Source organism: Populus nigra, chromosome 3 (genome assembly GCF_951802175.1).
Source record: "Populus nigra chromosome 3, ddPopNigr1.1, whole genome shotgun sequence".
In the NCBI taxonomy this organism is placed as follows: Eukaryota; Viridiplantae; Streptophyta; class Magnoliopsida; order Malpighiales; family Salicaceae; genus Populus; species Populus nigra.
The window spans coordinates 13,475,041-13,503,018 of NC_084854.1; the positions used below are offsets into that span (position 1 = coordinate 13,475,041).

Below are 27,978 nucleotides of genomic sequence, written 5' to 3' on the forward strand. Positions count from 1 at the left end.
TGATTGGTGGCAGAAGCTTCAAAATGAAGTGGCAAATGATCCATTCTTTATGAACTTGGCTGACATTACATCTCACTGCTGTATTTTTATACCGAGATGGAGTTTGGTTATAAAAGGGTAAGATTTATTTGAGTCTCACTTCCTCTTTGCTTCAGGATATCATTATGTAATGTCATTCTTCTCCTACGGGAGGACATTTTGGATATCATAAGACACTATCCAGAGTCAAACAAAGTTTCTCTTGGCCACAAATATATGAGACTGTCAAAGAATTTTTAAGAAGTTGTGATGTTTGTCAACGGTATAAAATAGATTCCATGGGACCTGTAGGATTACTTCAGCCATTGTCAATTCCTAAAAGGGTATGTTTGACATATCCATGGATTTCATTGAAGGGTTACCACAATCTAGTAGTCATATAGTGGTTATGGTTGTTGTTGATCGTTTGTCTAAATATGTATATTTTATTCCTATGAAACATTCATATATAGCTGCCACGATTGCACAAGCTTTTGTCTCTCACATAGTTCGACAACATAGAATCCTAACTTCCATAGTTAGTGACTGGGACCGAGTATTTATTAGCTTTTTTTGGCGAACCTTGTTTTGGCTTCAAGGGACTAAGTTGTGCATGAGTTCAAGTTACCACCCTCAAACCGACAGACAAACGGAGGTGATTAATCACGTCTTAGAGCAGTACTTGTGATGTTTTGCAGGGGACCAACCACGCAAATGGATTGACTAGATTCCATGGGCAGAATTTAGTTATAACACCTCAGTCCATTTAGCTACCAAAATGACAACTTTTGAAGTAGTGTATGGAGTTCCACCTCTAAATTTATTAATGTACGTTCCAGGAACTTCCAACATACAGGTTATTGATGGATATTTGAGTAATCAAGATGCCATCCTGTGTGAGTTGAGAAAGAATCTCTCATTAGCTCAAGCACGGATGAAATGTCAAGTGGATCAGCGACGCCGTGAGGTCATCTATGAGGTGGGCGACTTTTTATACCTGAAACTACAACCTTACCAACAGACACCGGTGGCATTTCACAGCTTTTTGAAGCTATCACCCTGGTATTTTGGTCTATATCAAATCATAGAAAGAGTTGGACTAATAGCTTATCGATCGGCTTTGCCTTTGAGTTCTTTGATTCACAACGTCTTTCATGTTATCATATTGAGAAAACATGTTAGCCCCATCACCACCATATCTACTCAGCTTCCTTAGTGACTGATGAAGCCATCATTCTTCCTCAACCTGAGACAGTTCTTGATCGTAGAGTCATTCAAAAAGGAAAATATCATCCCAAGGTTGAAGTTCTCATTAAATGGAAGGGCGCCTCAGAAGATGATGCCACTTGGGAAGATGAACGCCACTTAGCTAAGTTCTATCCTGCATTTCCTTGCGAATAAGGAATCTTAGGGGGGAATTGATATGTTTATCAATGTAGATGGGAATGGTACGTGGGTATGTGCATGTAGTGGAACACATACGTGAGGGTGAATGAGGAATGGGTCTTTGTTGGTTACTGATGGTTGCTGGAAACTAGTGTAATGAGATGATATTTACTTATTGTTAGTTTTGTTTGTTAGTGCTTTCCTATCTTTAAGCATGTTATTTACCTTTCCCAGTTTAATAGGCTATAAAATATAGACAATAGGTTGTTCTGGATTATGCAGAAAATAATAAATAACATCCTTCTTATTTTTGCCTCTTCTTTTCTTCTTCCTTGATTGATTCTTTTATGGTTGATAGTAAATTACTCATCAATATATTATTAGAAATATCATTTACATTAATGTCATTGCTTACATATGTTGAACTACAACAACTCTATAAAAAATATTGATGTTTTAATGAGCTTATTAGCTAAGACTTAGGCCAAGTAATTTGAGATTCTTAGTATGAGTTTGAGGGTATTTCTATTTTGGTTAAAAGTTTTATAGATAAAAATGTGGAATATGATGAATAATTGTAACTGATGAAATTATTTGGGTGGTATGTGTCCTTTCATTTTTAGTAGTTAATCATATCAATCTCTTTAAAATTATGAGATATGTCTGCATTTAACATGAGCATTTACCATAAATTAAAGCTCTCTTATATTATTAGACTTATTATTATAAAACATGCTCTAGTTAAGGAGTTATTGATACTTCAAGTGCAAAGTGATGATATAAAACCTTGATAAAAATGTACTTTGAAGTACTAATCAGTATGCTTGAGGCTATCTGGATATTGGTTGTGAGAGCCGAATGTGGTTTGAGTTATTATTGTTGTGTTTACAAGTATTAATATGGGGTAAAATTTTGTACATGTATATAATTAATGAAAAATATAAAGTTGTATTAAATATCACGGGGTGTTACGTAAAAATTTATGTAATAAACCATGAAGGGTTTATATTGAAGGGAGCTAGCAAAACTAAAACAAAATGTTAAATTTTATGATAGATAAAATAATATTAGATAAATCAAAAGCTTTAAAAAGACATAGAAATAAGATAAGGTAAAACATGAAGTTAAAACAATAAACTCTACAAAAGTAAATTGAAATGAAGATGAATTTTATATATATTAAAAAAAACTGGAGAAAACTTCTACTGAAATTGTTGTCACAAAACAGACTAAGGAAATTACAATGAGGAAGGCTAGATTGAAAAGGAAGAGAGAAATGAGAAATAAAAAAAAGAGAAGATGCTGGATTGAAAGTTGTGCTTGTGGGGCCAGAAAACAGAAACTTGTGGTGGCAGATAGTTAGAGAGGAACAAAAAATCCCATAGAATGACTGATTTCAATTTCTTGTTTAATGGGCCATATAATTGGCCCAGCATTGGGTCAGGCCGGGTCTCAAAACGTATTTGGCCCAGCCCAAGTCCTGAACACTTCTCCTGATTGACACAATCCATTCGTTTCGCACGTGGGAGGGACAGCGGAAACAAAACCTAACATTGAAGTCCGAGGAACCTTCTGGGTTGTTTTGTTCTACTTGTTTTATTTTTCTTTCTTGTGTAGAAATCAAAAACACCATCACTTATTTATTTTATATATCTATCGTCTTCTAGACTGAAATTGCATCTGCTAAGTTCTGGACTTCTGCCAATGTCTTCTCCTGCTGAGTTAAGTATCGCTTCCTTTCCCCTTTTGTTTTCAACAATGGAGGAGATGGGGTTTGTCAATCCAGCCTTCTTATCCCTCTTGTTTCTTATTTCTTGATTTTAATTAAATTTCAGGTACTACAAGTCTCTTCCACCTATAAGCAAGGCTTATGGGACCTTGTGCCTGTTTCTCACCACAGCTGTTCAATTTGGACTTCTTTATTTGCCGGATATTGCATTGATGTATAAACCTGTGTTCTCGAGCTTTCAGGTATTAATTTAACCGATTCTGTTTCATGGGTGTCCTTTCTTTTTTTTCTTCCTTCTGTTGAAATGGCTCTAACTCGAACGTTTGTTTGTAGGTATGGAGGCTGATCACAACCTTCTTTTTCCTTGGGAATTTCTCTATCAATTTTGGAATTCGCCTCTTAATGATGTAAGATATAGTTTTCAGACTTGTTGATTTACTTTTTAATTTATTGCTTGTTCTCAAAAGTTTTAATTTCGGTTTGAGAAGCATATGAATACTTTTCTTCCCAGCACTAATGCTTCCCTGTTAACTCTTGCAACTGTACAGAGCAAGATATGGAGTCCAGTTGGAGAAAGGGCCGTTTGAAAGGCGTACAGCGGATTTCTTGTGGATGATGATCTTTGGAGCTCTGTCATTATTGGTGTGTGGTTATCTTCCCTTTTAATTCATTTTCCTTGGATTAGGTCTCTCTGATGGCATGGCCAAGCTCGTCCGAGCTAGAGAACCTTTTAATTCATTTTCCTTGTATTAGGTCTCTGATTTTCCACTTGAAACTCCTAGTCAGATTATTCATGGCATGGCCAAGCTCATCCGAGCTAGAGAAATTTGAAAAGTGACCTTCATCTAGATTTACTATGTACTCCCCTGTTCTTATTTGACTTCCAGTTTCTGTTGCAGGCCCATCTTTGAGAACATGTGAAGCTCATAGTGAGCTATAGCTTCGATGATGATACTTGTTTATATGAATTTGTTCTTGCAAACATCTTCCTGTTGATTGAATGTGTAGAATGCGATCAATCCTTCTGTTAACTTTGGCATGATCTTTCTCTTGGATTCTAGGTACTTTCTGCGATCCCCATTTTTTGGAGCCCTTTCTTGGGGATATCACTTGTGTTCATGCTTCTCTATGTTTGGAGTAGAGAATTTCCAAATGCCCAAATCAACATATATGGGCTTGTAACTCTTAAGGTACGTCAAGTGGTATTCAGTTGCAAATTTTCATGGTGAAATGGTTTCTTGCATCTGCTGTGTGGAGAATTTGTGGTCAAGTTCTTTCATATCTGATGCGAATGTTCATTTTTTCTTCAGGCCTTCTATCTGCCATGGGCGATGCTTGCTTTGGATGTTATTTTCGGTGCACCTCTTATGCCAGATCTCCTGGGAATTATAGCAGGGCATTTATATTACTTCTTGACTGTGTTGCATCCTCTTGCAACTGGAAACATCTTATTAAGAACCCCCAGATGGGTGTATCCTTATGTTGCTTAGTTCCTCGAAGAGAGAAGCTTATTTAGTTGTTTGCATTATTAATCAGCATGTGCTCAATGCGGAACCATCTCTCTTATACATTTCTCTCCCTCTTTACACAAATGTCATAAACTTTCCTAATTCTTTTTACATGTTTTGTTAGGAGATCACTGCAGGCATCCAGTAACACATTGGAATTCTGATTCATTGCGTAGCTTTTTCTTTGCATGGACTTCTAACTTGCTCAGCATTTTGCAATCTTCTCTTGTATCACATTATTGCCTAAGCTGGGACATACATTGTCGACCAACTGTTTAGCTCGATTAATCTGCAATTGATTTTTAACTGAGTTTGCTTTTATGATAGTTTCCTGCCACTGCAATTTTTATGATAGTTTCCTGCCACTGCAATTTCCTGAACTGTTAACAGAAATAAGCTGGTTGCAAGGTGGAGAATAGGAGCCCCAACCCCAATGTACAATAGTGCACAGCCTGACAGAACTACTCAAGCGGCTGACGGCACTACAAGTGCTGCTTTCAGAGGGAGATCTTATCGTCTAAATGATTAGTTGTGGTTCTGTCACCTGTTCCTGGTACATTCCATTTTCCTGTTGTTCAGAAGACACCACTAACAGAGGGAGCGAAATATTAGATGCAAGTCTATCAGGAGTGATTTTGTGAAGGGGTCCTGACGGCTAAACCATTTTGTTCTTGTTTCATCTGCTGCTCAACCATTTTAAGAGCTTATTTGTCGAAGGAGCAGTTAATGTCATTTTCTTCCAGCTTATTTGTCTTTTCATCCATTCTAGATGTAGCTGGATACTCGCATCTTAGAATGACATGCTATGAACTTGTTTCAATTACTCCATTTATTTTGTATTTGTTTTTTAAACCCTTTTGCTCAATTTGAATCGTTTTACAAAAATCATATTTGGTTAAAATTAAATTTTGAATTAGATATGATAATGTTGTTACAAAAGTGGGTAAATGTTGTACTTGAAACAAAAGTTAATTTAGAATTATAACTTGAAATTAAACAGCAAGTTCTCTTGATACAAGATGGGCAAAGTCCCCAAAAACCAAGTAAGAAATATAATTCTGCAACAATATTGAAAAAAATAAAAGTAAAAAATCAAATTACAGTACGTCATGCCTTCTTAATTGAATAAGTTCTATGCTCGGAACTCCGAGAATGTTTGAACGGCTAGCCTAAAAACACATTTGTGGTGGTTAAGGTTAAAAATAGAAATTAAACAAGATAATTATATATAAATGCAAATTACTAGATACATGGTGATTTGTCTCAACATCTCCTTTAATCTAGCATGGGTTTTATTCACTGAAATCAATAGAAAGAAAAATACAAAGTTTTAATTATATTATTGATGAGTAAACATTTTTTTGTTATAGATTTTTATAAATGAAAAAAAAATTTAAAAAACAAAATAGATTTGACAAACATGCCATATCAAAAAACTTGAACTTGGTAATTAGTCAAGCCTAATATAACATGAGCTTGACAAACATGTCAAATTCAAAGGATTTGGACTCGGTAGCTATCCAAACCCAAGGTAACACGGATCTAGCAAGCATGTCAGACGTAAAATATTTGGAATCAACCATTATCAAATTATAAAGTTATATGTTTGATCCTAGACAATCCCCTAAAATAAAAGTATTGAAAGCATGATAAACTGTCATGTCTCTCCATCTAGAATAATAATTCATATTAATGTAATGATTTCTCTATACTCATAAGTGTACACAAGGTCTCTTAAGGGACTTACTATACTTATTATTTCATTAATAATATGTAAGAGATATTTGTCTCTTATTAATGTCGCTGAAAGCAGAGGACTTTCCAGTCCTTTCTTTATCTGAATATGACAAGATTCAAATGATATAAATACCACCTGAACCATCTAGGTAAGGGTTTAGAACTTTTTATCTCTTTAAGATAAACTTATATAGATTTCAGAGCATTAACCAACTTAAAATTCAAGAACAAACATCTCTGGTCCTTGAATTTAAGGCTCTTTTAATTATTTATTGCCTTTTCTCATAAATATACTGACTTTATCATTTGAGGGTCTTTAAGCCCCTTGATTGAGACTGTTTTTATAGGTACCCAAACTCTTACCATAAGTATGGAATTCCTTAGATTAAAGAGAAGAAATCCAAGCACCTGAATATATTGATTAACCATTGTCTCAAACACTAAATAACTTATTATTTACATATCTTGGATTTTGGGACATCATTAGTGGCGCCGTTCGTGGGAAAATTTTTCAAAAGTTATAAACAACTTTATTGTTTTATTTTCCCTCTAATTATCATCATTAATGACAGATAATCAGGACACTTCTAGAATATAACTAGTTATTGATCTTCTTGCCACAACAGATACTTAGCTTCACATAACCAATCTTTCAACAACTTATGGAACAAATATAGCTTTTCACCCAAACAATGTTGGGAAATCAACAAGTGAGAGAAAATATACCTCAACGAATCTTAGCTCCTTCTCAGTAAGTTGTTGTATCTCTCCACTCACCTCTATGGTAACAAGCCCCACCTAATGTTCGTAGACGATTATACTATCTAGAAGAATGAAGATAAAATGATTTAATAGAGGGTCTTTAACCTCAGGGGTCATCAAGCCATTCCAAGGAGCATACACGCTTTTATAATGCTCAGGCATGGAATGGTTTTTCTATGCATCCATCTAGGCAACATAAGAAAAAGGTTATCCATCTATCATATCTTCCTACACTAGAGATTTTAAGTTCACCCAAACTCGATAAACAGAGGAGTGGCAAACAACTAGAAGAAGGATTCATCTATGAGGATATTTATGCTCCTCATCAGATCAAATATTCTCTTCTATCAAGATGTGTGATGAACACTTGCATATCTAGAGATTACATCACCATCAAAATGACCTCAGATAACTATGTGGGCTTATAAATCCCAGGAAACATGTATAAAATATATGTAACAGTCTGAAGCTAATCATTCAGAATAGTCATGTCATGTGCAAGATCCTCTCTACAACCTTTAAAGGTTCAATAAGAACATAGTAGAACAACCTGGAACCAGGATCAATTATCAGTTTTAGTGAATATGCTAAACTGGTGGCATGTTTTAGTACAAGTATTCCATCTAAAAAGAGTTCCATTGAACTGTTTGAAATCACTTAAGTGAAGGATAAATCAATAAGGGCACCTTAAGAGATTCAATGAGAAAATGCTTAAGGTTCAAGACTTAATCAAATCGGTAGCTTCATAAACCCTTATCAGTGGAGTGAGGGAGAAAACCTTGGGGTGAGAGTTATACACCTTACCAAATAGAAGGTTACTAAAAGTGAAGCAAACTATGGAGAGCCACATTCGGGTAGAAAAGGTAAATACGCTGAATCCTTGTCCTTTTTATTTTATTAGGGACAAACAACCATAAGGGTCCCCCAAACAAGGTCACTAGCCCAAGTGGGACTGCTATTATAGAAGAGACAATAATCTCAAGAGAAGTCAGAAGAAACCACTTAGGGAACATTTAAGTTATCTTAAAGCACATGCTTCTCCATTGAACACCTCCCTCACTAAAGCCTTGCAGTCATCCAAGGTAAAAAGTTTGTCTAATATCCTTTACCTATGAAATCTCCTCTCAGTACACATACATCTAAAACGTAATGCTTTTTTCACAAAGACAAATAGACATGACAATAAGGACTGTTATGTCTTGAAGAAGGAAATTGCAAGGCTTATAGCTAAGGGCTACATTTGTTAGTTTCTAAAGAAGGATTTTCTCCTTGATCAGAATATAGAAGAATTTGATTAATCTTCTACATCTTTACCTGAGATCAACGTAATTTTAAGGGGAACCTTTACAAAGGGGTTCTAACAATGGAAAAAGGAAGTATAGGAAACAAGTCCTCACCACTACTAGATTGCTAGTTCAATGGCATGAGCAAATAGTTTTTACTCTTGAAAATGGAGAAGGAGTGACTTTTCTACATGAGGATGCTCTCATCATTTATAGTTATCTCTAATCATAGAGTACATGATGTCAATGTAGTTAACATCCTCTTCGCAAAAGTTATGATCCAAATAGGAATCCCCTCTTTAAAATTGACACTGGTAAAAAAATCCCCTTATTAGGATAGAAGGTTCGGGCATACCGGTGAAAGATGCTTTAGAGTTACCCATTGTAATGTGCACCCCTCTGAAATGTGTTTCACTCCAACAAAGTTTTATAGTGATTGATATGGCATTGGCTTATAATGCCATTCTAGGAAGACCATATCTACATTAAATCAATGTTGTTATATGTACCCGACACTTAACATTGAAGTTCTCAACTCAAAAGGGAATAACCACATTGCAGGGGGATCAGATAACCTCAAGAAAATGTCCCACTATTTTTTTTAAGGGAAAGAAAGTGTTGGTATAAAACCAACAAGGGTCCTTGAAGGAAAGAGTAGAAATCATAACTTAGGCTGCTAAAAAATCAAAGGATGTTTGTTTAGGGGAAGATAAACAAGTTGTTATGAAAGTGGGATCCACCTTAACACTAACACAATAACAATCATTAACGGAGCTCTTACATATTCAAAAGTTGAATTTCACAACAAATGCATTAAAGATGCTAGACATCAGTCCAAAGATAACTTACCTACCAGTTAAGGGTAAACCTAGCTGTACATTCGATCCGTAAAAAAAAGGAATTTTAAGGGAGAAAGACAGAAGGCTATAACTCAAGAAGTGGACAAACTTCAGGTCACTGGTTTCATCATGGAAGTGTTGTACTCGACCTAGTTGGTAAATGTATTTATGGTAAGAAAGAGTAATGGCAAGCAGCGGATGTGTGTAGACTTCATTGATTTGAACACAACCTGCCTAAAAGATAGTTATCCACTCCCAATAATTAACTGTCTAGTAGATGCACAAGAAAAGAAGATATGGTTTACTTAACCAAAGAAATCTTATATGATGTCAAATTGCTCTCTTCTTGTGAAAAATTAGAAATTCCTAAGTTAGAGAATACTGGAAAAAGGGTTTAGCAAAAGTAAAAGAACGGGGGAAAATAAGAATGAAAGACAAATGACACCTCATCTATAACCATAGGATGAGCCAAAATCTTGCAATTTTTATTGCATGTCGTAGAGTGGTCTTCCTAAAATTGTTTTTTGCTTTATTTTCCCTAGAAAATCTTTTTAGATCAACAACGTCTAAACGCTTCTCCCTAAAGAAAGACAAGACATGTACTGACTAATTATCTCTCTAAAAATCTCTTAAGCCTCCAATGTAAGATTACACATTAAATGCTTAAGGGGGGGCAATTGATGAGTCAACATTTTTTGTTATAGATTTTTATAAATGAAAAAAATCTTAAAATACAAAATGAGTTTAGCAAATATGTCAAACCTAAAGAACTTGGTCTCGATAGTTAGCCAAGTCCAAAGTAGTATAGGTCTATCAAGTATGTCAAACCTAAATGACTTAAGCTTGGAAGTCAGCCAAGCCCAAGGTAGCGTGCTTGTTAGACCCAAAGTACTTGGACTTGACTGACTTCCAAGCCTAATGTAATGTAGGTCTGGAAAGCATACCAGACCCAAGGCACTTGGGCTTAGCAGTCAACCAAGCCCAAGGTAACGTGAGTTTGGCAAACATGCTAGACCTAAAGCATTTGGATTCAACTATTACCAAGTTCTAAGACTATATGTTTGATCCTAGGCAATCCCCTAAAATAAAAGTATTAATGGCATGACAAATTATCATGCCTCTCCATCTAGAATAATTATTTATATTGATGTAATGATTTTCCTATACTCATGTGTATACAAGGCCTCTTAAGGGACCTATCATAATTACTATCTCATTAATGATATGTAAGATATATTTGTTTCTCATTAATATCACCGAAAGCGGAGGAATTTCCAGTCCTTCCCTTCTTTGAAAACAACAAAGTTCAAAGGGTATAAATACCCCCTGATCCATTAAGGTAAACGTTTAGAACTTTTTATCTCTTAAGATAAACTCATATAGATTTCAGAGCAATAATCAACTTAAAACTCAATAATAAACATCTTTGTTCCTTGAATTTAAAACTCTTTTAAGTCATTTATTGTTTTCCTCATAAATATACCGACTTTATCATTAGAGAGTCCTTAATTTCTCCTGATTGAGATTGTTTTTGCAAATATTCAAGCTCTTACCATAAGCTTAAAATTCCTAGACTAAAAAGAAGAAATCCAAGTACCTAAATATCTTGATTAGTCTTGGATTTTGAGACATCATCAATTACCATATGTTGTTAGTTGCTAAAGGTGAGCAAAATTAAATATGAGAAAAAAAATCATGAATGCAAGTGAGAGTCTTGTTTGTAAAATATATATACTCACACTACCTACTCTTTGTTGTACAATTTAGTTAAACATACCTGAGTTTAATTCTAAACCTATAACTAAGAAACAAGTTTAGTTTGATTAAGATTTTAATTTTATTGGATGACAACGTGATTGATGTCTTTTTTGTTGAAAAATTGATGTGTATTAATAGAATATGAATTCAAGCAAAACTTTATGTTTTATGAGATTATAACGGTTGGAGCATAAATTTGCCTCTCTAAATTTTATATGTTGAATAATAGCATTAATTTTTATTGCTTTTAAAATTGTTTTCTTTAAAATCCACAATAAACAATAGTGTTGATAGTTGAAATTTAGTAATATAATTAAGTGAGTAATTATTAAATTAATTATTTGATATTATAAAAAATAGAATATAGGGAGAAGTTAGCCATGATTGTACCCCTTAACGGATAGTTTGTCCCCAGGTCACTTCTCATGCTATGTTGTGAATTGAGTAAAAAAAAATTTGAACATAAAAAAAAAAATTCAAATCATGAGGAAATCTATGCTATTATCATTAAACTTGGTCATCGAGTTAAACTTAAAAATTATGTCTTTTGAAACTTATCATCCTAACTAAAATGCATAATAATTGCATAGATGATTGGTTAAATCCTACTCTTATTTTTAATGGATTATGTTCCTATGAAATTTTTTTTAATGTATTCTATATATAAATACAACCTTTATTAAGATTTAAAGCTTTTCATCTATTTTTTTTAGTTAAGAGATCATATGTCAGCTATCCAAGCATTTAACCAAGAAAAATGAGTTAATGACTTGCTTGCTCTTGTATTCTTATTTTTTATGGAATTTCTCCATGTAAAAGGTCTTTTGTGGATTTTATCCAACTATTATGCATTTTGTTAATGTTTCTTTTCTTGTATCTAATTCTGTTAAATAATATGAAAGTTGTAAAATATTTTTTTACATTGACTAATAAGATCATTATTTCAAAAATAAAACTACATTTATAAAAATAAAAACAATAAAAAATAGAAACTTATATATAAAAAAAATGTAAAAACATTGAAATTAAAAGGATATAATGTAATAAAAAAGAAAAAAGAAATACCAAACTAATAAACCCATGTGTATTTATAAAAAGAAATAACTCATATTTGTTTTTATTTTCTAGTAAAACTAAATTATCTCCAAAAACTAAATTAACCATAAAAGACTAAGTTTATCATTAATAATTTTATTGATAATAATTTTTTATTAGATTATATATTTTTATTGTTATTCCAAAGGAAAGAAATCAAAGGAAAATAAAATAAAATAAAAGAGTCCAGGTGTGCGGATCCAAAGGCAACTTGGACAACAATTTATTCAGGTCAACCTACCAAACCCGTGGCCCGAGTCTTAAACTCCACATGTTACTTGTCCCATTAAGTATAGCATGACAATCATAATTTTTCTCACAATACATAAATACAACCCTAAAACCTTTAGGATCACCATTACATTTTTTTAAAGTGATCCTAAATTTAGGATGTTTTTCTTTTATTAGATCTAGAAGGTGGATAATTGTTACCTTTAATATTGCTATTTGTATTGGGTTAGTTCACTATCATGGATCAAACTTGAAAATAGACATGACTGACCCCTTCTTCTTCATTTTTTATTATTTATTTATTTTTTTGGTATCAAAACCAAATTTGAACCTATAAACCTTTTAAATTATAAAATTAAAATCAACAATTAATTAAATTTTTTTTAAAAACAAACACACCCCATTTCTTTTTTTGATCAAATGTAAGTATTGTATAGATTAAAAAGTTGCAAGACAAGCTTGCGAAACAAGCTAGAAACCAACAGTACATATGGACATAGATATCCAGGCAAGGAAAAACAGAATAGCCTGGGGGAACAGCCTCCCACCAAGCACAAGAGAAAAACAGCCTAAACAAACAGACCTTCAGTTATAATCGAAGGAAACAAAAGCAATTACAAGACAATTACAATTACACAAGTTAGCAGCACAGAATAACAGCCAGCCATCAATAGCAAGAGCCCATAAACCGACATGGGGCCCCATCAGCAAAGTGGAGCACGTGAAAATGCATGGGCCATGCATTAGCAGAGTGGCAATTCACAAAAAGGGCTCCTTCAGCAAGAACAAAACAACACCACACATCACCCAGTAAAAATATTCCACATGTCTTGTTAGGGGAGTAGATCCCTGATGTTCAGCGAAAGATGATTAACCATTTTTAATAGAAGAGGAAGTCCTTCCACTGCGACTCAACTGTTTTTGGTTTCGGTTGCGAACCCGACTCTTGACCGACACCTCCACAATAGGAGTAGGCACAGGGTTGTTAGCCATGTTCCCAACATCAGTAGCAATAGCCAAAGGGTTTGGTGGAGAGGGATTGTGTCCTTCACCAGCCCAGGCTGTCAGAACTATTGGTTTAGTAGAAGAAGGAGGAGAATCTCGAGGTTCTTCAGCACATGAGTTTGCCACCAATAGAGGAGTACCAGAGGAGGGTGGTCCTGGGCAAACAGGGGAAGTAGGAGTTACAAGGGAGCTGGCGACAGACCCAAGCTCAGCGACTGCTACTGCCTTCCCCTTATCATGCTTACTAGATTTTCGTTGAGAGACCGTTGTAACCCAGTTATTAGTATCTACAGGATCAACCGAAGACCCAACAACCCCTTGAGTAGCTGGTATGTCCTAGTCTTTAGACCGGTCTTGCAACTGAGGCAGAGGAGGAGGGGACTGTAGAGGAGGACCAGGACCCAATCGACCAAAAACATTCCCTTGAGCTTCTTGAACTGCCGGAGCCAGGGAAGTGGTGACAATAGCAGTAGCTTTGGGGCAGAGAAGGTGAGTATGACCAAGAACATGGCAGAGATGACAATACTTGGGCAGAGTTTCATAAACCACTTGTTGGTGCAGGGCAGGGCCTTCAGGCAGTGTGATCTGAACAGAGTGTTGGAGTTCCTCAGAAAGATCAACTTCCACCAGAACCAGAGCATAAGACATCCGGGAAAGCATTGAGGTAGGGTGGTCACACTGAATAGGCTTTCCAAGGACACTTGCTTTCTTGGATAAACAAATAGGTGACCAGCAGCATAGTGGGAGATTGGGAAATTTTACCCAAACAGGGACCCTTGACATTTGTTCACTGGAAAAATAAAAAAATTACGTCATAGGCCACAGGATGAGAGGCCGACCATAAACAAGGTAAGGTCCGCCACTAAGAATCGCAAGTTTGGCTTCCTCTGTTTTTAATCGATACACCAGCCACCTAGAGTCATGGATAGTAAGGATTGCTTCACATTTCCAAACACTGGAAATGATATTATTTAGGGCTCCATAGCCAGGGCGTTTTCCAGAAACATAGCCCATAACACAATATTTCCAAACATCAAAAGCAAGTTGAATGTCCTCAGAAGAGATGGCATAAGTTTTGGATAAATGATTAAGAGAGAAGTTTTGCAGCCTGGTATAAGAAATAATAGATCTATTGGAGAAAAGGTCACGCCATTTATTACTACCAGGAGCAGAAAGAGGTGTACCTGCGACCTCAGAGGGTGAAGACTCACAATATCCAGGAGGTAGGGAAGAAGGCGTCTTAAGCTTCTCCAGAGGGGGAGAAGGAATCTTCTCAGCAGGAGGTAGAGAAAGAGGGGTGGACTGAGCACCTGCTATGTTGGATGTTGGAGACACACAACAGATAGAAGGGAGGGAAGAAGACATCATAGTCTTCTGCAGAGGGGGGGATATAGACCCCACAGCAGGAGGCAGAGGAGGAGGGGTTGACTGGGCAACAGCCGGGAAAGCAATAGGGGTTGACTGGCCACCAGCAGGAGAAGCCCCAACCACCGGAGGGGTGAAGAATGTAGAGGCCCCAACATAGTCCTCCACAGGGGAATTGAAATCCACCTCTTCGTCTTCCAGATCATCATCGCTATACCAATCTTCCACAAAAATATGGTTGATACTGGGATCACCATGATATGGATGTGCAGGACCATGTGGGGAGGAGAGCTCATGGAGGGCAGGTCGAGAGCAAACAGTGGTAGATGCAACAGGCGGGCGCTGTTTTGAATTTGAATTTGAGGTTACTGTAGCATGAATAGTAGGAGGCAGGGCTGTTAAAGCTAAGACAGCAGAATCATTAAGCTGGAAATTATCCAGCAACTTTTGGTGTTTCAAATGAGATCTATGGGACCCAGCCTTCTTCTTTTTGTTACCCATAGCCAGGAGAAAGCCAGGATTCAATCAAGCAAAAGCATGAAGAGAGTGAACAGTGACAGAAAATGCTTCACACGGAGGAGAGCATCTCTCTCTACTTTCTCACACTAGCGCCAACACTACTAAGAGCTAAACACACCCTATTTCTTATAAGAGAACTGAGGGCCTTTGTAAGAGAACAAAGAGAATAGAGAGGGAGAGAGATGAGAGAAATAAGCCAAGGACTCACGACAACTATTAAGAGAAAGGAGAATAAACATTACAATTAGTAGTTAGTAAGGTAATTAAAAAATTAAAAAATTTCAAAAAAGATTAAGAAAAACCCTAACTACTAATTACAATCCAAATTAGGAGAAATTAAAAGGGAAAATCAAAGATTACATTCATTAGATGCTATGGCTTATCGATGGATTAGGTCTTCGATCACAAGAGAGAATTAGAGAGAGAGGACATGAGAATTAGAGAGAGGACAAGCAGGTGCGACTGCTTTAAAAAAAGAACAAAAAATAAAGGCTTACAATTGATGGATTTAAGGTAATCTTTTAAGTTTTAATAGGGGAGAATAAGAGAGAGATAACATGGGGAGGTGCATTTGTAGTCAAAGGAAAAAGGGAAAAATGTTTTAAGGTTAGGTTAAGTTTCTATTTCTATCCTTTTTTTCTAGTTGGTTCAAACTCGGTTGAACCAGTTTGGTCCGGTTCACACGGTTTTAGCTTTCTAAAACAAAACTTGAGCTGGATCGAGTGACTTCTTTTAGTTTTTAAATCGGTTTCTTCAATTTTTCTCTTAATTTGATGTTTTTAGTTAATTTTTTTGGTGATTTTAATGGTTTTTTTAGTTAATTGATTTTTTTAATATTTATAATAGACGTTTTTCACTCCTCTCTCTCTTTTAGTTTTACTTCTTGTTTTAAATGACAGTAGATATAATTTCTGGCATATCTAGTTCTTATACTCTCTATCCAGAAAACTTTAAAACTGTAAAATCTCATCCCATGTAATTTGGACCTTTTCTTCTTTGTTTCTCATAATGGTAATCGGCTTTCACCATTAAATTTTTGTGCAACTTCTCCTCACATCACCATCAAAGATAAGAGCTCTCTTACAAATGAAATTTCTTGTGTTCACTGGTTTCAAGTTTATTCGTTAACTTGGTTTTCTCTCTCTTTATGTTTTTTTTATAGGGGTGTTTGTTACAGTGAAAGATGTGGGAGGTAAATACAAAGGTAAAAGGAATGCAAAAAAGAAATGGTTTCACTTGGAGTTATGAAGTGGAAAAGAGATCAAGTTAACCATGCTCTAACATCAAGGTATCTAGAGAAGGTATAGAAGATTGTGAATGTGAACTTAAATCTAGGTAGGGGCGGAATGAAGAGAGGGGCAAGTAGGGGCCTGAGCCCCGACAATACATTTTTTTATTTGGTAATTAAATGTAAAGAGCTGTAATATTTTTTAAAGAGGCGGGCCCTTCTTACAGTAAATATATTTGCTATCCTTTACTTAACTCTTGAATTCCTTTGACTTTGCTCTTGATTTTATGGTATCTACGTGGAAAGAAAAAAAAAATATAAAGTCATTAATGTGTTTTGCTACCTTTTCTCTTTAGCCCTAATATAAATGCATACATCGGTGCAGCTAGTCAAAAACAAAAATAAAGATACAAATCACAAGCAGAATTTTCCTGCGGAAAGATTGAGGCAGAGTACCGATTAATTCATCTTTCATTAAACAAAACCAGGTAATTGGGTATCGATAACTCAAATTTAAAATATATTTTTATTTTGTTTTGAGATGTTTATTAAGAATTTGATGAGGTTTTTTTTTAAATATAATTTTACTAATTTTGCTCCTTTTTTTCAGATTTGCTAGTTCTAACAATTATTTTTTTGAATTCTTGTTATAGTGATTTTTTTTCTAATTAATTAGATATATTTTATTGGTTTGTTTTGATTATGCTTGGATTTTTTTATGTTTTATTTTTAGCAGAGCCACTAAAATTATCAATTTGTTCTCATGATATATATTTTGATTTTAGGTTGAACCATGAAAAAAATAAGAAGAATTGATTCTTTTTTTTGAAAAAAAAGGAAAAATTTTGATAGCTCACAACCTAGTGAACCAACTCCAATGTGTAATGTTGAAGTTATGGTTGAGCAGCCTCAATGTGCTTCAGTTTAACCTGAGTTGATTAGTGAGCAGTCTTTTATTAGAATTGACTTTACTCATTTAATTAGAGATCCAAGCAATCGTCCTTAAATTTGGGAATACTCGGTTAATCAACAAGATGAAATTCGAAGGGCATACATTAATTTGGGGCCATATCAACCTTTGATGTCTGAATATTCGCTGACTAGTAAAAAACATCCTTGTCGATTTCAATCGCATTAGTTCAAAAGTTATCAGTGGCTTGAATATTAAGAGAAAATTACTGCATTTTATTTCCCTTGCTATTTATTTCCAAGTAAACCATCTAGAAAGCTAGGATCAGACACATTTACTGTAAAGGATTTAATTATTGAAAGAAAGTTAATGATGAGGAACGATGTGCTTTTTTTGACTCATATGGGAAAAGGTCCAAATTCAGTTCATAGATTTGCTACCAGGTGCTTGGAAAATTTGAAAAACCAGTCATGTCATATTGAGAAGGTAGTTAAGAGGCAAACTACTCAATAAATTCTAAATAATCGATTGCGTATTAAAGCTTCAATAGATATTATTCGTTGGCTCATATTTCAAGCATATGTTTTTAAAGGGCATGATGAACGTCCATAATAAAAAACCAAGGTAATTTCTTGAAATGATGGAACTTTTAGCATCATACAATGAACAAGTAGATGCTCTTGTTTTGGGTAATGCTCTACAAAATGCTAAATACACCTCACATCAAATTCAAAAAGAAATTTTGCATGTCTCTGTTAGAAATATTCAGTCTTTAATTTGTCATGAAATTGGTAATGCAAGATTTTGTTTAATTGTTGATGAAGCTCGAGATGAATCTAGAAGAGAGCAAATGACCCTTGTTATTAGATTTATTGATAGCAATGGATTTATATGAGAACGATTTTTGGATATAGTTTATGTCAAGATACAACTGCTTTAACTCTTAAGGAAAAGATTTTCTTTGTTTTATCTCATCACAATCTTGATGTTCAAAATATTAGGGGCCAAGGGTATAATGATGCTAGTAATATGTGTGGAGATTGGAATGGTTTGCAAGCTTTATTCATTAATGATTGCCTTTATGCATATTATGTACATTGCTTGGCTTATCAATTACAATTGGCTCTTATTGCTGCAGCTATCTGATGTTCACACTTTCTTTCATAATTTGATTTTTATTATTAACATCGTTAGTGCTTCTTGTAAGCGTAATGATGGATTATAGGCTTTTCAAGCAGCTACAATTGAACATTTAGTTGATATTGGTGAGATTGAAATGAGTAAAAGAGTTAATCAAGTATGTGATTTGCAACGACCTGGAGATAACAGATGGAATTCGACTTCAAATTAATTTGCAGTTTGATAAAAATGTATGGGGCAACTTGCTTGGTTCTTGAAAACATTGCTTTAGATGGATCTATTTATTCTTAACGTGGTGATGCGTCTTTTTCATTTAAGTTGCTAATGTCATTTGATACCGCATTCATCTTACATATAATGAAGAATGTAATGGGAATTACTGATGTGCTTTGCCAAGCCCTACAACAAAAATCTCAAGACATTTTAAATGCTATGCATTTGGTGACTATCACAAAGACTTTAATTCAGAAGTTAAGAGATGATGGTTGGGAAATTCTTTTAGAAGAAGTGACATCATTTTGTAAGCATCAAGACATTGAAGTTCCTGATATGGATGCTTGCTTTTCTAGTATGGGACAATCTTGCTGTAAACAAAAATTAGTAATAGTTGAAAATCACTACCAAGTTGATATATTTATAGCTATTATTAATCAACAATTGCAAAAGCTAAATAATAGATTCAATGAGTAGGTGATCGAGCTTCTTAAGTTGAGCACAACTTGAGATCCTAGAAATAGCTATACATTATTCAATGTTGAAGATATATGTTTACTTGTTGACACGCTCTATCTTAAAGATTTTTCTGACCAAGAAAAAAATCATTTGAGACTTCAGTTGCAGCATTATGAGCTTGATGTACCCAATTATCCAAAGTTAAAGAACATGTCATCGATTGCTGATTTATGTCAAGGATTGGTTTAGACAGAAAGATCAACAATTTATCCACTAGTTGATAGGTTGATTCGGTTTATTTTGACTCTTCATGTTTCAACAGCAACTACTAAACGAGCTTTTTCAGTGATGAAGATTGTTAAAACAAGACTTCGCAATCGGATGGAGGATGATTTTCTTGCAAATTATTTGATTGTCTATATAGAAAAAGAAATTGCTGAAAGATTCATAATTGATATGATAATCGATGATTTCTATTCTATGAAAGAGCGACGAGCACAATTAAAAGAAATATGTAAGAATTATTTTTTATTATTTTTTACTTTATTTCAAAGTTTATCAAACATAAATAATGCTTCGCTTTAGCTAATGTTTCTTATATACTTTGTATGTTTATATTTGATAGGTATAAAGACTAACAACATTAAAGTGATGGATACATCATGAAGATAAAATTAACTTCGTTGTTTTGATTCAATTTGGTATTGCTCTAAACCTTATACCTTATACAAATATCATTATATGTTTATAATAAGTTATTTGAATAAAGCTAATTCATGCAGGTTTTTTTTACAACTCATGTACAATAAATTAAAACAAATATTATATCTTCTTATATTATTTTTAGCCATTCCTAACAAATAATCCTAGCTCCGTCCCTGAATCTAAGTACAAATTAACAAAAGAAGTAAAAGTTGTGTGACTTGACGAATGTGAAGATAACCCGGTGGTTTTGATATGGGGTTGACTAGGTCATGGGTTGACCCGTGTTTTTTAATGAATTTTACTGAGTCACTCCTTTTTTTCTTTTTCTTTAACTTGGATTAATCTAACCTCAAGTTAACTTAACTGAATCCCGAATCAACCCCTCCAAATTAATTCAAGTTTATAACTAAGCATATATCATCTTTTCTTTTCTTAGTTAATAAATTTTGTGATTATAAAATATGTATACATAACGTTCATAATTTTTTGTGTTGTCTTAGGCTATGTTTGTTTCTCGGAATTCACTTTTCGGGAAATCACTTTTCAAACTTTCTTGTGTTTGTTTGATATTAGGAAAGTTGGTCAACGAAAAACACTTTTCAGTTAAAGGAAAATTTAGCTTGGTTTCTAGGAAAGTGTTTTCCTGGAAAATTTGGGTGGAAAACACTTTCCGGAAGTTGTGAAAAATTTAGAAATGTTATATTATTTGCTGATTATATCAAATTTGGTCCTCAAACTTTTAATTGCTATGTACATATATATTGTTTTGAATATTTATATTTCAATTTCATCTCTTAAAATTTAATTTTTATATTAACTTTGGCCCTCATTTTTATAATTGTTATTTGCTTTTTTCTTATTATTTTTTTATTGAAATTTTTTATCTATCAAATTTGGTCCTCATTCTTTTGATTGTTATTTATTTTTTTTGAAATAATTTATGAAATGTTAATTATTATTATTTTAATTTTTTTATCTTTTATTTTTTAGATTTGATCTCTATTATTTTGATTATTATTTGTTTTATTTGAGATAAATTTATGAAATTATATTTTTTTTCAATTTCATTCTCATTCAACTTTTTAATTTGTAAGATTTGTTTCTTATTATTTTAATAAATTTGAGAAAAATAAAATATTAATAAGTTATTTTCCAGTTCATTTTTCATAACATAACGAAACACTGAAAAATATTTTTTAACTTATTTTCTATTACACTACCAAATATCAGAAAATAATTTATTTTTCTAAAATTTATCTTTTTAAAATTCAATTTTTTTTTAAAAAATATTTTCTAATAAACAAAACGTGCTTAAAACTTTAAAATTAGTCAGAGATAGTACCCGCAGCATATAGCTCAGCGCGGACCAATAACCAGTCATATCTAGGCAAATTAAACATTAGCATATTTTGTTTTTGGTGTAAATGCCCGAGCAAAACATTATTCACAATTGATAACCAACAAGTTGCTCGATCATATCCAATCTAGTTTTTCCTTGAAGAATGACTAAATCCCAGCCGCTGCTTTCCCTTTTGCTCTTCATCTTCATCTCGGGAACCATTTCCCAATCAATCATTCAACTCTCCAGAGACCACGACGTTTACTGCAACAGCTGGAGGTTCTCTGTGGAAACAAACGACGTTGGGTACTGGGATCATGTGCCTTCCAGATGCGTGTCCTACGTGCAAGACTACATGACAGGGGATGGGTACCGCTCCGACAGTGAGGTTGCTGCCTCCTACGCGCTTGGCTTCGCTAAGACGGTAGAGATTGCGGGCGATGGGAAGGATGCTTGGGTCTTTGATGTCGATGAGACTCTGCTATCCAATCTGCCCTACTATGCTGTACATGGATTCGGGTATGCAATTTGCCATTAAATCTCCTTCTTTTCCTTTTCTTTTTTCTGATGGGGTTCTGGCTTTTTGCTAATCTCGTTGGTCCTAAATAAGTTTAACAGCTAAGGTAAACCCCAATCACTTACATACGGTGTACATTACCCCTATTATTAGTAATAGTAATAGAACATGAAGACAATTCACTGTAAGTATGCTACAAACAAACAAACTATATTTGTTTCTGTGGCTTCCTTAATTCGGTTGTTGGGACATATGGTTAGACCAACAGGGGATTATTTGTAACAGTACAGGAGATGCTGATTTGGCATGTCATCTGATGCTCTTCTAAGTAAGAAAATGGATTAACATTACCAGAAATTCCTGTACCATGTCGATTTAGTTAACTCCCCTGAATGAAAAAGGTAAAATTGACTCTTAATATTATCACAACTGGATCCCGGAGGGTAAGAACCTGAACTCATAAATGAGATAGAAAACAATCCAGGAAAGTTAAATTTAGATCACAGTAAAGAATCCGGCAAAATGATTATCTAAAGTAGGACATCAAAGTTATCGGATGAAAAAAGTCGATTCTCTATGCAAGTTGATCTATGAAGATGCAAAGAAAGCAGAGGGGAACGAGTCCATCAAAGAGAGTGCTATGCAATTATTTTATTTTGATGGTATCCTAGCGGAATCAACTAGAAAACTAAATTCACACCCCGCACAGTAGCTTCTAGGCTTTGTTACAAAGCTTTCTTGACTAAATGCCTTGAAATCTTAACCCTAATGTGAAACAAGGCTTTTGGAATCTTCAGGTAAAATTTTAGTCTGATCTAATGGTCAAATTAAAAATTATGTTTGTTAGCATAAAACTGTACGTTAAAAAAAATAAGTCCAAAACCAACTTAATCCCTAAATTATAAGGATTGTTGCTGCACAATGAATTTTTACGAAATAAGAATTTTAAATATAATTAAATACTTATCTTGTAAGAATTTACAAATCACATTAAAAACAATCATTTTTCAACTTTCCTTGTTTGTTGGCAGATCTCAAGCCTGACTTCAAACACGTGGTTCTCTGTCGTCTAAATGAGTTACTCAGTATACCATATATGTATGGAAAGCTTGAGATATCTTGTTTGCAATCTAACTTAAATCGTAACAAAATTCTACCTATAACTCCAGATATGACCCAAATAGTTTATGAAAGTCTAGTTTAACAAATTTACAACTTTTTAACCCAAACATCCTGAATCAACCCAATCAATTCCTCTTGGATCTTCTTAGTTTTAGACCATGTAATATGTCCAAGTGGTACCTCTAATGCAGTGGCGGAACTAGGGGGAGGCTGGCAGGGGCCCGGGCCCCTGCAAGGAAATTTTTCTCAGCCTCTCTCTTTGTAAAATAATTAAAATTTTACTTTTTTTAAAATATTTCTTTTAATTTGGCCCTCCTTACTTTTTTCTTCTTGTTCCGCCCCTGCTCTAATGGATCCTTTGGTAATACTTGTTGATCCTCTTCAATAACCAAATTGATATGGTGAAGTTACATAAGGTGATTTTAATGCATAAGAAAACTTAAGCATCTATTATTCCATTTCCTTGGACGTTGTTTGCTTGAGAATAATAATATATATATATATATTTTTTATAAATGGAAAATATTAACAGATCAAAATCAACTTATACAGTAGCATGTCTTCCTGTATATGCAGTTTCGTGTTCTTTAAAAGCATCAACAGATGCTACTGAAAACAAGCTAGATTAATCTACAGGCAATTAGAATTACAAATTGTTTTTCATTCAGAATCCTAGTTTTCTGTAATCTATAACAAACAGCCTGGATAATGTTCTTGAGAATAGAGTCTCTTGAAAAATTTGCAGCACTATAACGTATACTTTGTTATTTCTGGCCTTCCAAACAAAGTAAATGTATGAACACCAGGCAATACCAGCATAGCGGGAAATCCCTTTTTCTGCAGAAATTGAATGGCCCGTCATAACTCAGACTTCCATTCTCTCATCTTCCTGCTGATCTTGTAGAGCTACAACTTGCTTCCAAACTCCTTTAGTGACAGCACCAGAGAAGAAGTTGTCATCACGATTTTCTTTTGCACTGTTGCAGAACTCACAGACAGGATTGATTGCTCTGCCTCTTTCAAACTATCTGCTCTTTGTTGAGAGCTTATTCAGAACAGATAGCCAACAGATAAAGCTAAGTCTAGGGATATGTAGAAGTCCCCAATTTAGCTTGCACTAATTTACTTCGATCCCTTTCACCCTCATACTCTTCCATGCACTTTTTTATTGTTTATTGCCCATTTGGACTAGACTTACATGATGAATTGTCCTTTAGTAATGGCAGGGACGAAGAAGGCCACATATAGCAACCTGAATAATTACCATATTATCTGACCCCGCAAAAGGCCATTGCCAATCATCACTAGTAATTACTTCTGAAAGCTTGTCATTTTTGTACTAAGACTAGTGCCATAAGATATGGCAAGCGGCTCATGAGCATGCCACTGATCCCACCACAAGTAGGTGCCACCATTCCCAACAGTGTGTACTATTATTTGATCCTATGCAACTCTTATGAGCTTAATTTTTTTTTAAATTCCAAAAGCAATCATTTGGAATAGGAATATTCCACCTTCACCAACTTCTGATCAAGCTTGAACTTTTTTTTCCTTCAGTCAGTTTTTTTCCTTGATGAAATCCCAGAAAAGCATTATTTTATGCTTGAAGAGTAATATTTTGACGTAGTCGATAAAAAGTTCAGAATAATGGGATTCTATTACCACTAAAGGCATCTTTTTTTTTTGGAGAAGTATACTTTAGACATAGGCTCAATTAACCTTACCAAGATTCTTTCAAACAGAGGGACTAAGTTGAACAGCTTAAACTGGTTCCAGGGACTGCTTGATTTCATATTGTGCTGTAAGCTGTTTTAGTTGCTGTTGTAAATGCATATGTAGATACTGGTTGATCAATGCCGACAAGCTTACAATGTTTTTCTCACAGATCTGAACCCTTTGATGAATTATCTTTTGACGAGTGGGTGGATTTAGCTGAGGCACCTGCTTTACAAGCAAGTCTGAATTTGTACAAGGAGCTAAAGCAACTGGGATTCACTGTATTTATGCTAACCGGGCGAAGTGAACATCAAAGGAATGCCACTGTGAAAAATCTTCGATTGGAAGGATACAGTGACTGGGAAAGGCTGATTTTGAGGTAAGTGATGGAGAGTGACTTGAGGTCATAATTTACTTCATTTATGAATGTTGCAAGTAAATAAAACGAGACAAAAGTAATTTGCCTTCATTTGTAGTCCTGGTGCTGTCCTCATACATCTCATCTTCTTGATGTTACATAGCCATTGAATCATTGGTTAAAGATCAGTCCATGGTTTACAATGCAGGGAGAGCTCAGATCAGGGAAAACCAGCGACATTTTACAAATCCCAGAGGAGATTGGAGTTGGTAAATGAAGGATACAGGATTCATGGGAACTCCGGTGATCAGTGGAGTGACTTGTATGGCTTTGCTGTTTCAGAGAGGTCCTTTAAACTCCCAAATCCACTATATTACATTCCATAACAAAAGATGACCACTGGGCAATTGGGTTATGTGATATGATGACGTTGTATTTCTTAGCTGAATGCTGATATTCTTTCATATCAGAAGAGCCCAGCTGCACTATTCAAACAAGATTGGAATTAAAACACAAAGCAAAATAATGGGATATTATGGAACTGAAAATACCATATGTATGAAACTACTAGCTACATTACGTTCTAGCTCGCATTGCATTGATAATTATAGCTATAAGACTCGTTAAGGTGGCCAGGTTTTGGTTAAGAAAAGCATGTCAGCCTGACAACATTCTTGGTTGTTTTTTTTTTTTTTTTTTTCGGTGAAATACATTCTTGGTTGTTTGTATATGATGGTTATCAAACCTGATTATTACAGAGGTACTCATGCCTTCCAATCCAAGACAAGACACAGACATAGTGCGGTGTGGTAGCTCAGGGATGTAGATTGAGATCTCTCATATTCATTAATGTTTACCAGATCCAAATAATTTAATTTAAATTAAATGATCATAATTTAATATGTGATAAAAATAAAATTTATTTTTTCCACTTAATTCAAATTATTATATTTAAAACTACTAATAGGATTTGCAATTCTATCGATCACGTTCTTTTATGAATGCAAGTTAGCCAAATCCAACAAAAATCTGCGTACGTAATTCATGAAGAAATTAATCGGGGAGTTGTGAATCATGACTGCTAGTATTATTTAATTAATTAATGAGACAGCAGCATTCAGCTAGCAACAGGTCCTGTAGTACAATATTGGTAAGAGACTAGTGGGAGGTTCATGGAGAAGATGGGCTTATATTTGCTTCTAATGTCTGCGGCAATGATCCACAAATAAGAGGTTGAGCGGAAGGGATTCTGAGACAACTCAATCCTCCTCCTGGTATCACACTACACTCTGGTTGAGGCCTCTGCATGTCTCTTCCAGGAATGCAATTCAACGAGAAATCAAAACCTACATTTCTGAAGAACAACTTGGCACAATCTTGGCTAAACCCAGAAAAGAAATTGGAGGCAACTGTCAGATTAACAAGGCTTCTCAGAGAACAAACCAGTTCTGGTACTTGCCCAGATAGCTTGTTGTGTGCCAGATTCAGGACTTCGATCTGATTCAAGCAAGAAATTGTGTCTGGTAAATGACCCATCAGTGAGTTGAAGCTCACATCCAAGACTTGCATCTCTGTGAACAGCCCAACTCCCTGAGGAATGCAGCCTGTCAACTGATTATTGAGAAACAAAATCTCCTTCACTTTGGAGCTCATCAACCCAAAACTAGCTGGAATGTTTCCACTGAGCTTGTTATTTGCCAAGTTTATCACTGAAGCAGGAGAGCTGCCCAGATTTTGAGGAATCTGGCTATCAAATTGGTTATTGTTGAGAAAAATTGCGTCAAGTCTCTTGTTGAAAACATCTTCAGGTATAGGCCCTGAAAAGCTGTTGAATCTGAGGTCTAAATACATGAGATTTGGAATGTATAGAGTGACCGTTGGGAAGGGACCTGAAAAGTGGTTGTTACTCAGGTCCAACTCTTGAAGAGAAATAAGGTCCTTGAAAGTATCAGGTAGTGTGCCAGAAAACCTGTTACTGTTGAGATGAAGGAGAGACAAGTCTGTGAGGGCAGAGATTTCTTTGACAAGAGTGCCCTGGAGATTCGCGTGGTTGAGATCTATGCCTACAACAACTGAACCCGGGTCGTCATCTTGTGGATCTGCACAGAAGACTCCTTTATACGCACAAACATCGGTGCCAACCCAAGTGTCCAAAACCTTCAATGGGTCATCTGTGATGGCTGATTTCCATGATTGAAGAGCAGCGTAAGCGCTGTTCGGGTTTGAAACCGAAGAGCCGGGTGATGGGGTAGGAGAACTTCTGATCCCACCACCGATCCACACACCACCACCTGCATTGCCTATCCCGACACCCACACCGCCACCAATACCAAAAGCGGCTTCCCTTGGGATTATTTGGAGGAAGAGGGAAAAAGCCAGAAGCCAGCTCTTCTCCATCATGATGTTTTATTTGATGGCTTTGCTGGAAAGGTTTGTCTAAATAACCAAGGTCCCAGGCACTTGGGAGTGAGAATGGTGGGGTCTTTCTTTCTTTCTATGCTTGCATTTTATTATCCTCGTGTCTTTTTCTCTGCATATTTTGACTCAGAGAAAGAATTCATGATGGGAGAGCTGTTAGGTGAGTTGAGAATTTAATTACTCACCAGAACCAACAAAAAGTTTTAAAAGTGGTGGCTGATTTTAACGATTGGATTGCTCCGGCTTTCTCCACCGTACAGCAGCTTTCGCATTACATATCAGCGTTCATTTTAATTTTAGAGATGTTCACGATAACCGTGACCAATAGATAGATAATCACTCAATTTTTTTCATTAAAAAAAAATATAATATATTTAATATCATATTATTAGCTAATTTTTTTTAAAAATAAAATAAATAAATTGTCCTCGTGAGAGAACCATTTTCACACTCTCACTTTCTTGTCCCGCTTTCTTTCTCTAAAAAATCATAGTCTCTGTCTTGTATAGTCAAAGATTTATTTAACTCAATTGTCGTCTCGTGTAGAATTAGAATCCCTCTTGTCTAGAACTTGATAGCACTTACAAATGTTTTCTTTAGTCGAGATTTTTAAAAACT

General features: G+C 34.9%; 3 protein-coding genes across 3 annotated transcripts; 2 read left to right on the forward strand and 1 right to left on the reverse strand.

Annotated features, from left to right (window-relative positions):
• The first annotated feature begins 2,963 nt into the window (after positions 1–2,963).
• Positions 2,964–5,493, forward strand: LOC133688076 (derlin-1). Its single transcript, XM_062107463.1, has 7 exons — positions 2,964–3,125; positions 3,240–3,375; positions 3,467–3,540; positions 3,682–3,775; positions 4,195–4,323; positions 4,444–4,604; positions 5,032–5,493. The coding sequence occupies exons 1-7, from the start codon at positions 3,109–3,111 to the stop codon at positions 5,168–5,170; spliced, it is 750 nt and encodes a 249-aa protein (XP_061963447.1). The 5' UTR covers positions 2,964–3,108; the 3' UTR covers positions 5,171–5,493.
• Positions 5,494–21,265: 15,772 nt separating this feature from the next.
• On the forward strand, positions 21,266–25,528 carry LOC133689570 (acid phosphatase 1). The gene is made up of 3 exons (XM_062109475.1): positions 21,266–21,748; positions 24,754–24,963; positions 25,151–25,528. The coding sequence occupies exons 1-3, from the start codon at positions 21,393–21,395 to the stop codon at positions 25,326–25,328; spliced, it is 744 nt and encodes a 247-aa protein (XP_061965459.1). The 5' UTR covers positions 21,266–21,392; the 3' UTR covers positions 25,329–25,528.
• Positions 25,529–26,007: 479 nt separating this feature from the next.
• Positions 26,008–27,572, reverse strand: LOC133689569 (leucine-rich repeat extensin-like protein 4). Its single transcript, XM_062109473.1, has one exon. The coding sequence runs from the start codon at positions 27,340–27,342 to the stop codon at positions 26,113–26,115; it is 1,230 nt and encodes a 409-aa protein (XP_061965457.1). The 5' UTR covers positions 27,343–27,572; the 3' UTR covers positions 26,008–26,112.
• Positions 27,573–27,978: the final 406 nt, after the last annotated feature.

What these genes read in the sequence shown, in the direction of transcription:
- LOC133689569 (XM_062109473.1), bottom strand. Translation starts at nt 27,342, where the DNA reads ATGATGGAGAAGAGCTGGCTTCTGGCTTTTTCCCTCTTCCTCCAAATA.
- LOC133688076 (XM_062107463.1), top strand. An exon ending in CTGTGTTCTCGAGCTTTCAG is followed by an intron (nt 3,376 to 3,466) that starts GTATTAATTTAA and finishes GTTTGTTTGTAG; the next exon opens with GTATGGAGGCTGATCACAAC. An exon ending in TTAAGAACCCCCAGATGGGT is followed by an intron (nt 4,605 to 5,031) that starts GTATCCTTATGT and finishes AACTGTTAACAG; the next exon opens with AAATAAGCTGGTTGCAAGGT.
- LOC133689570 (XM_062109475.1), top strand. Translation starts at nt 21,393, where the DNA reads ATGACTAAATCCCAGCCGCTGCTTTCCCTTTTGCTCTTCATCTTCATC. An exon ending in TATGCTGTACATGGATTCGG is followed by an intron (nt 21,749 to 24,753) that starts GTATGCAATTTG and finishes TTTTTCTCACAG; the next exon opens with ATCTGAACCCTTTGATGAAT. An exon ending in TGGGAAAGGCTGATTTTGAG is followed by an intron (nt 24,964 to 25,150) that starts GTAAGTGATGGA and finishes TTTACAATGCAG; the next exon opens with GGAGAGCTCAGATCAGGGAA.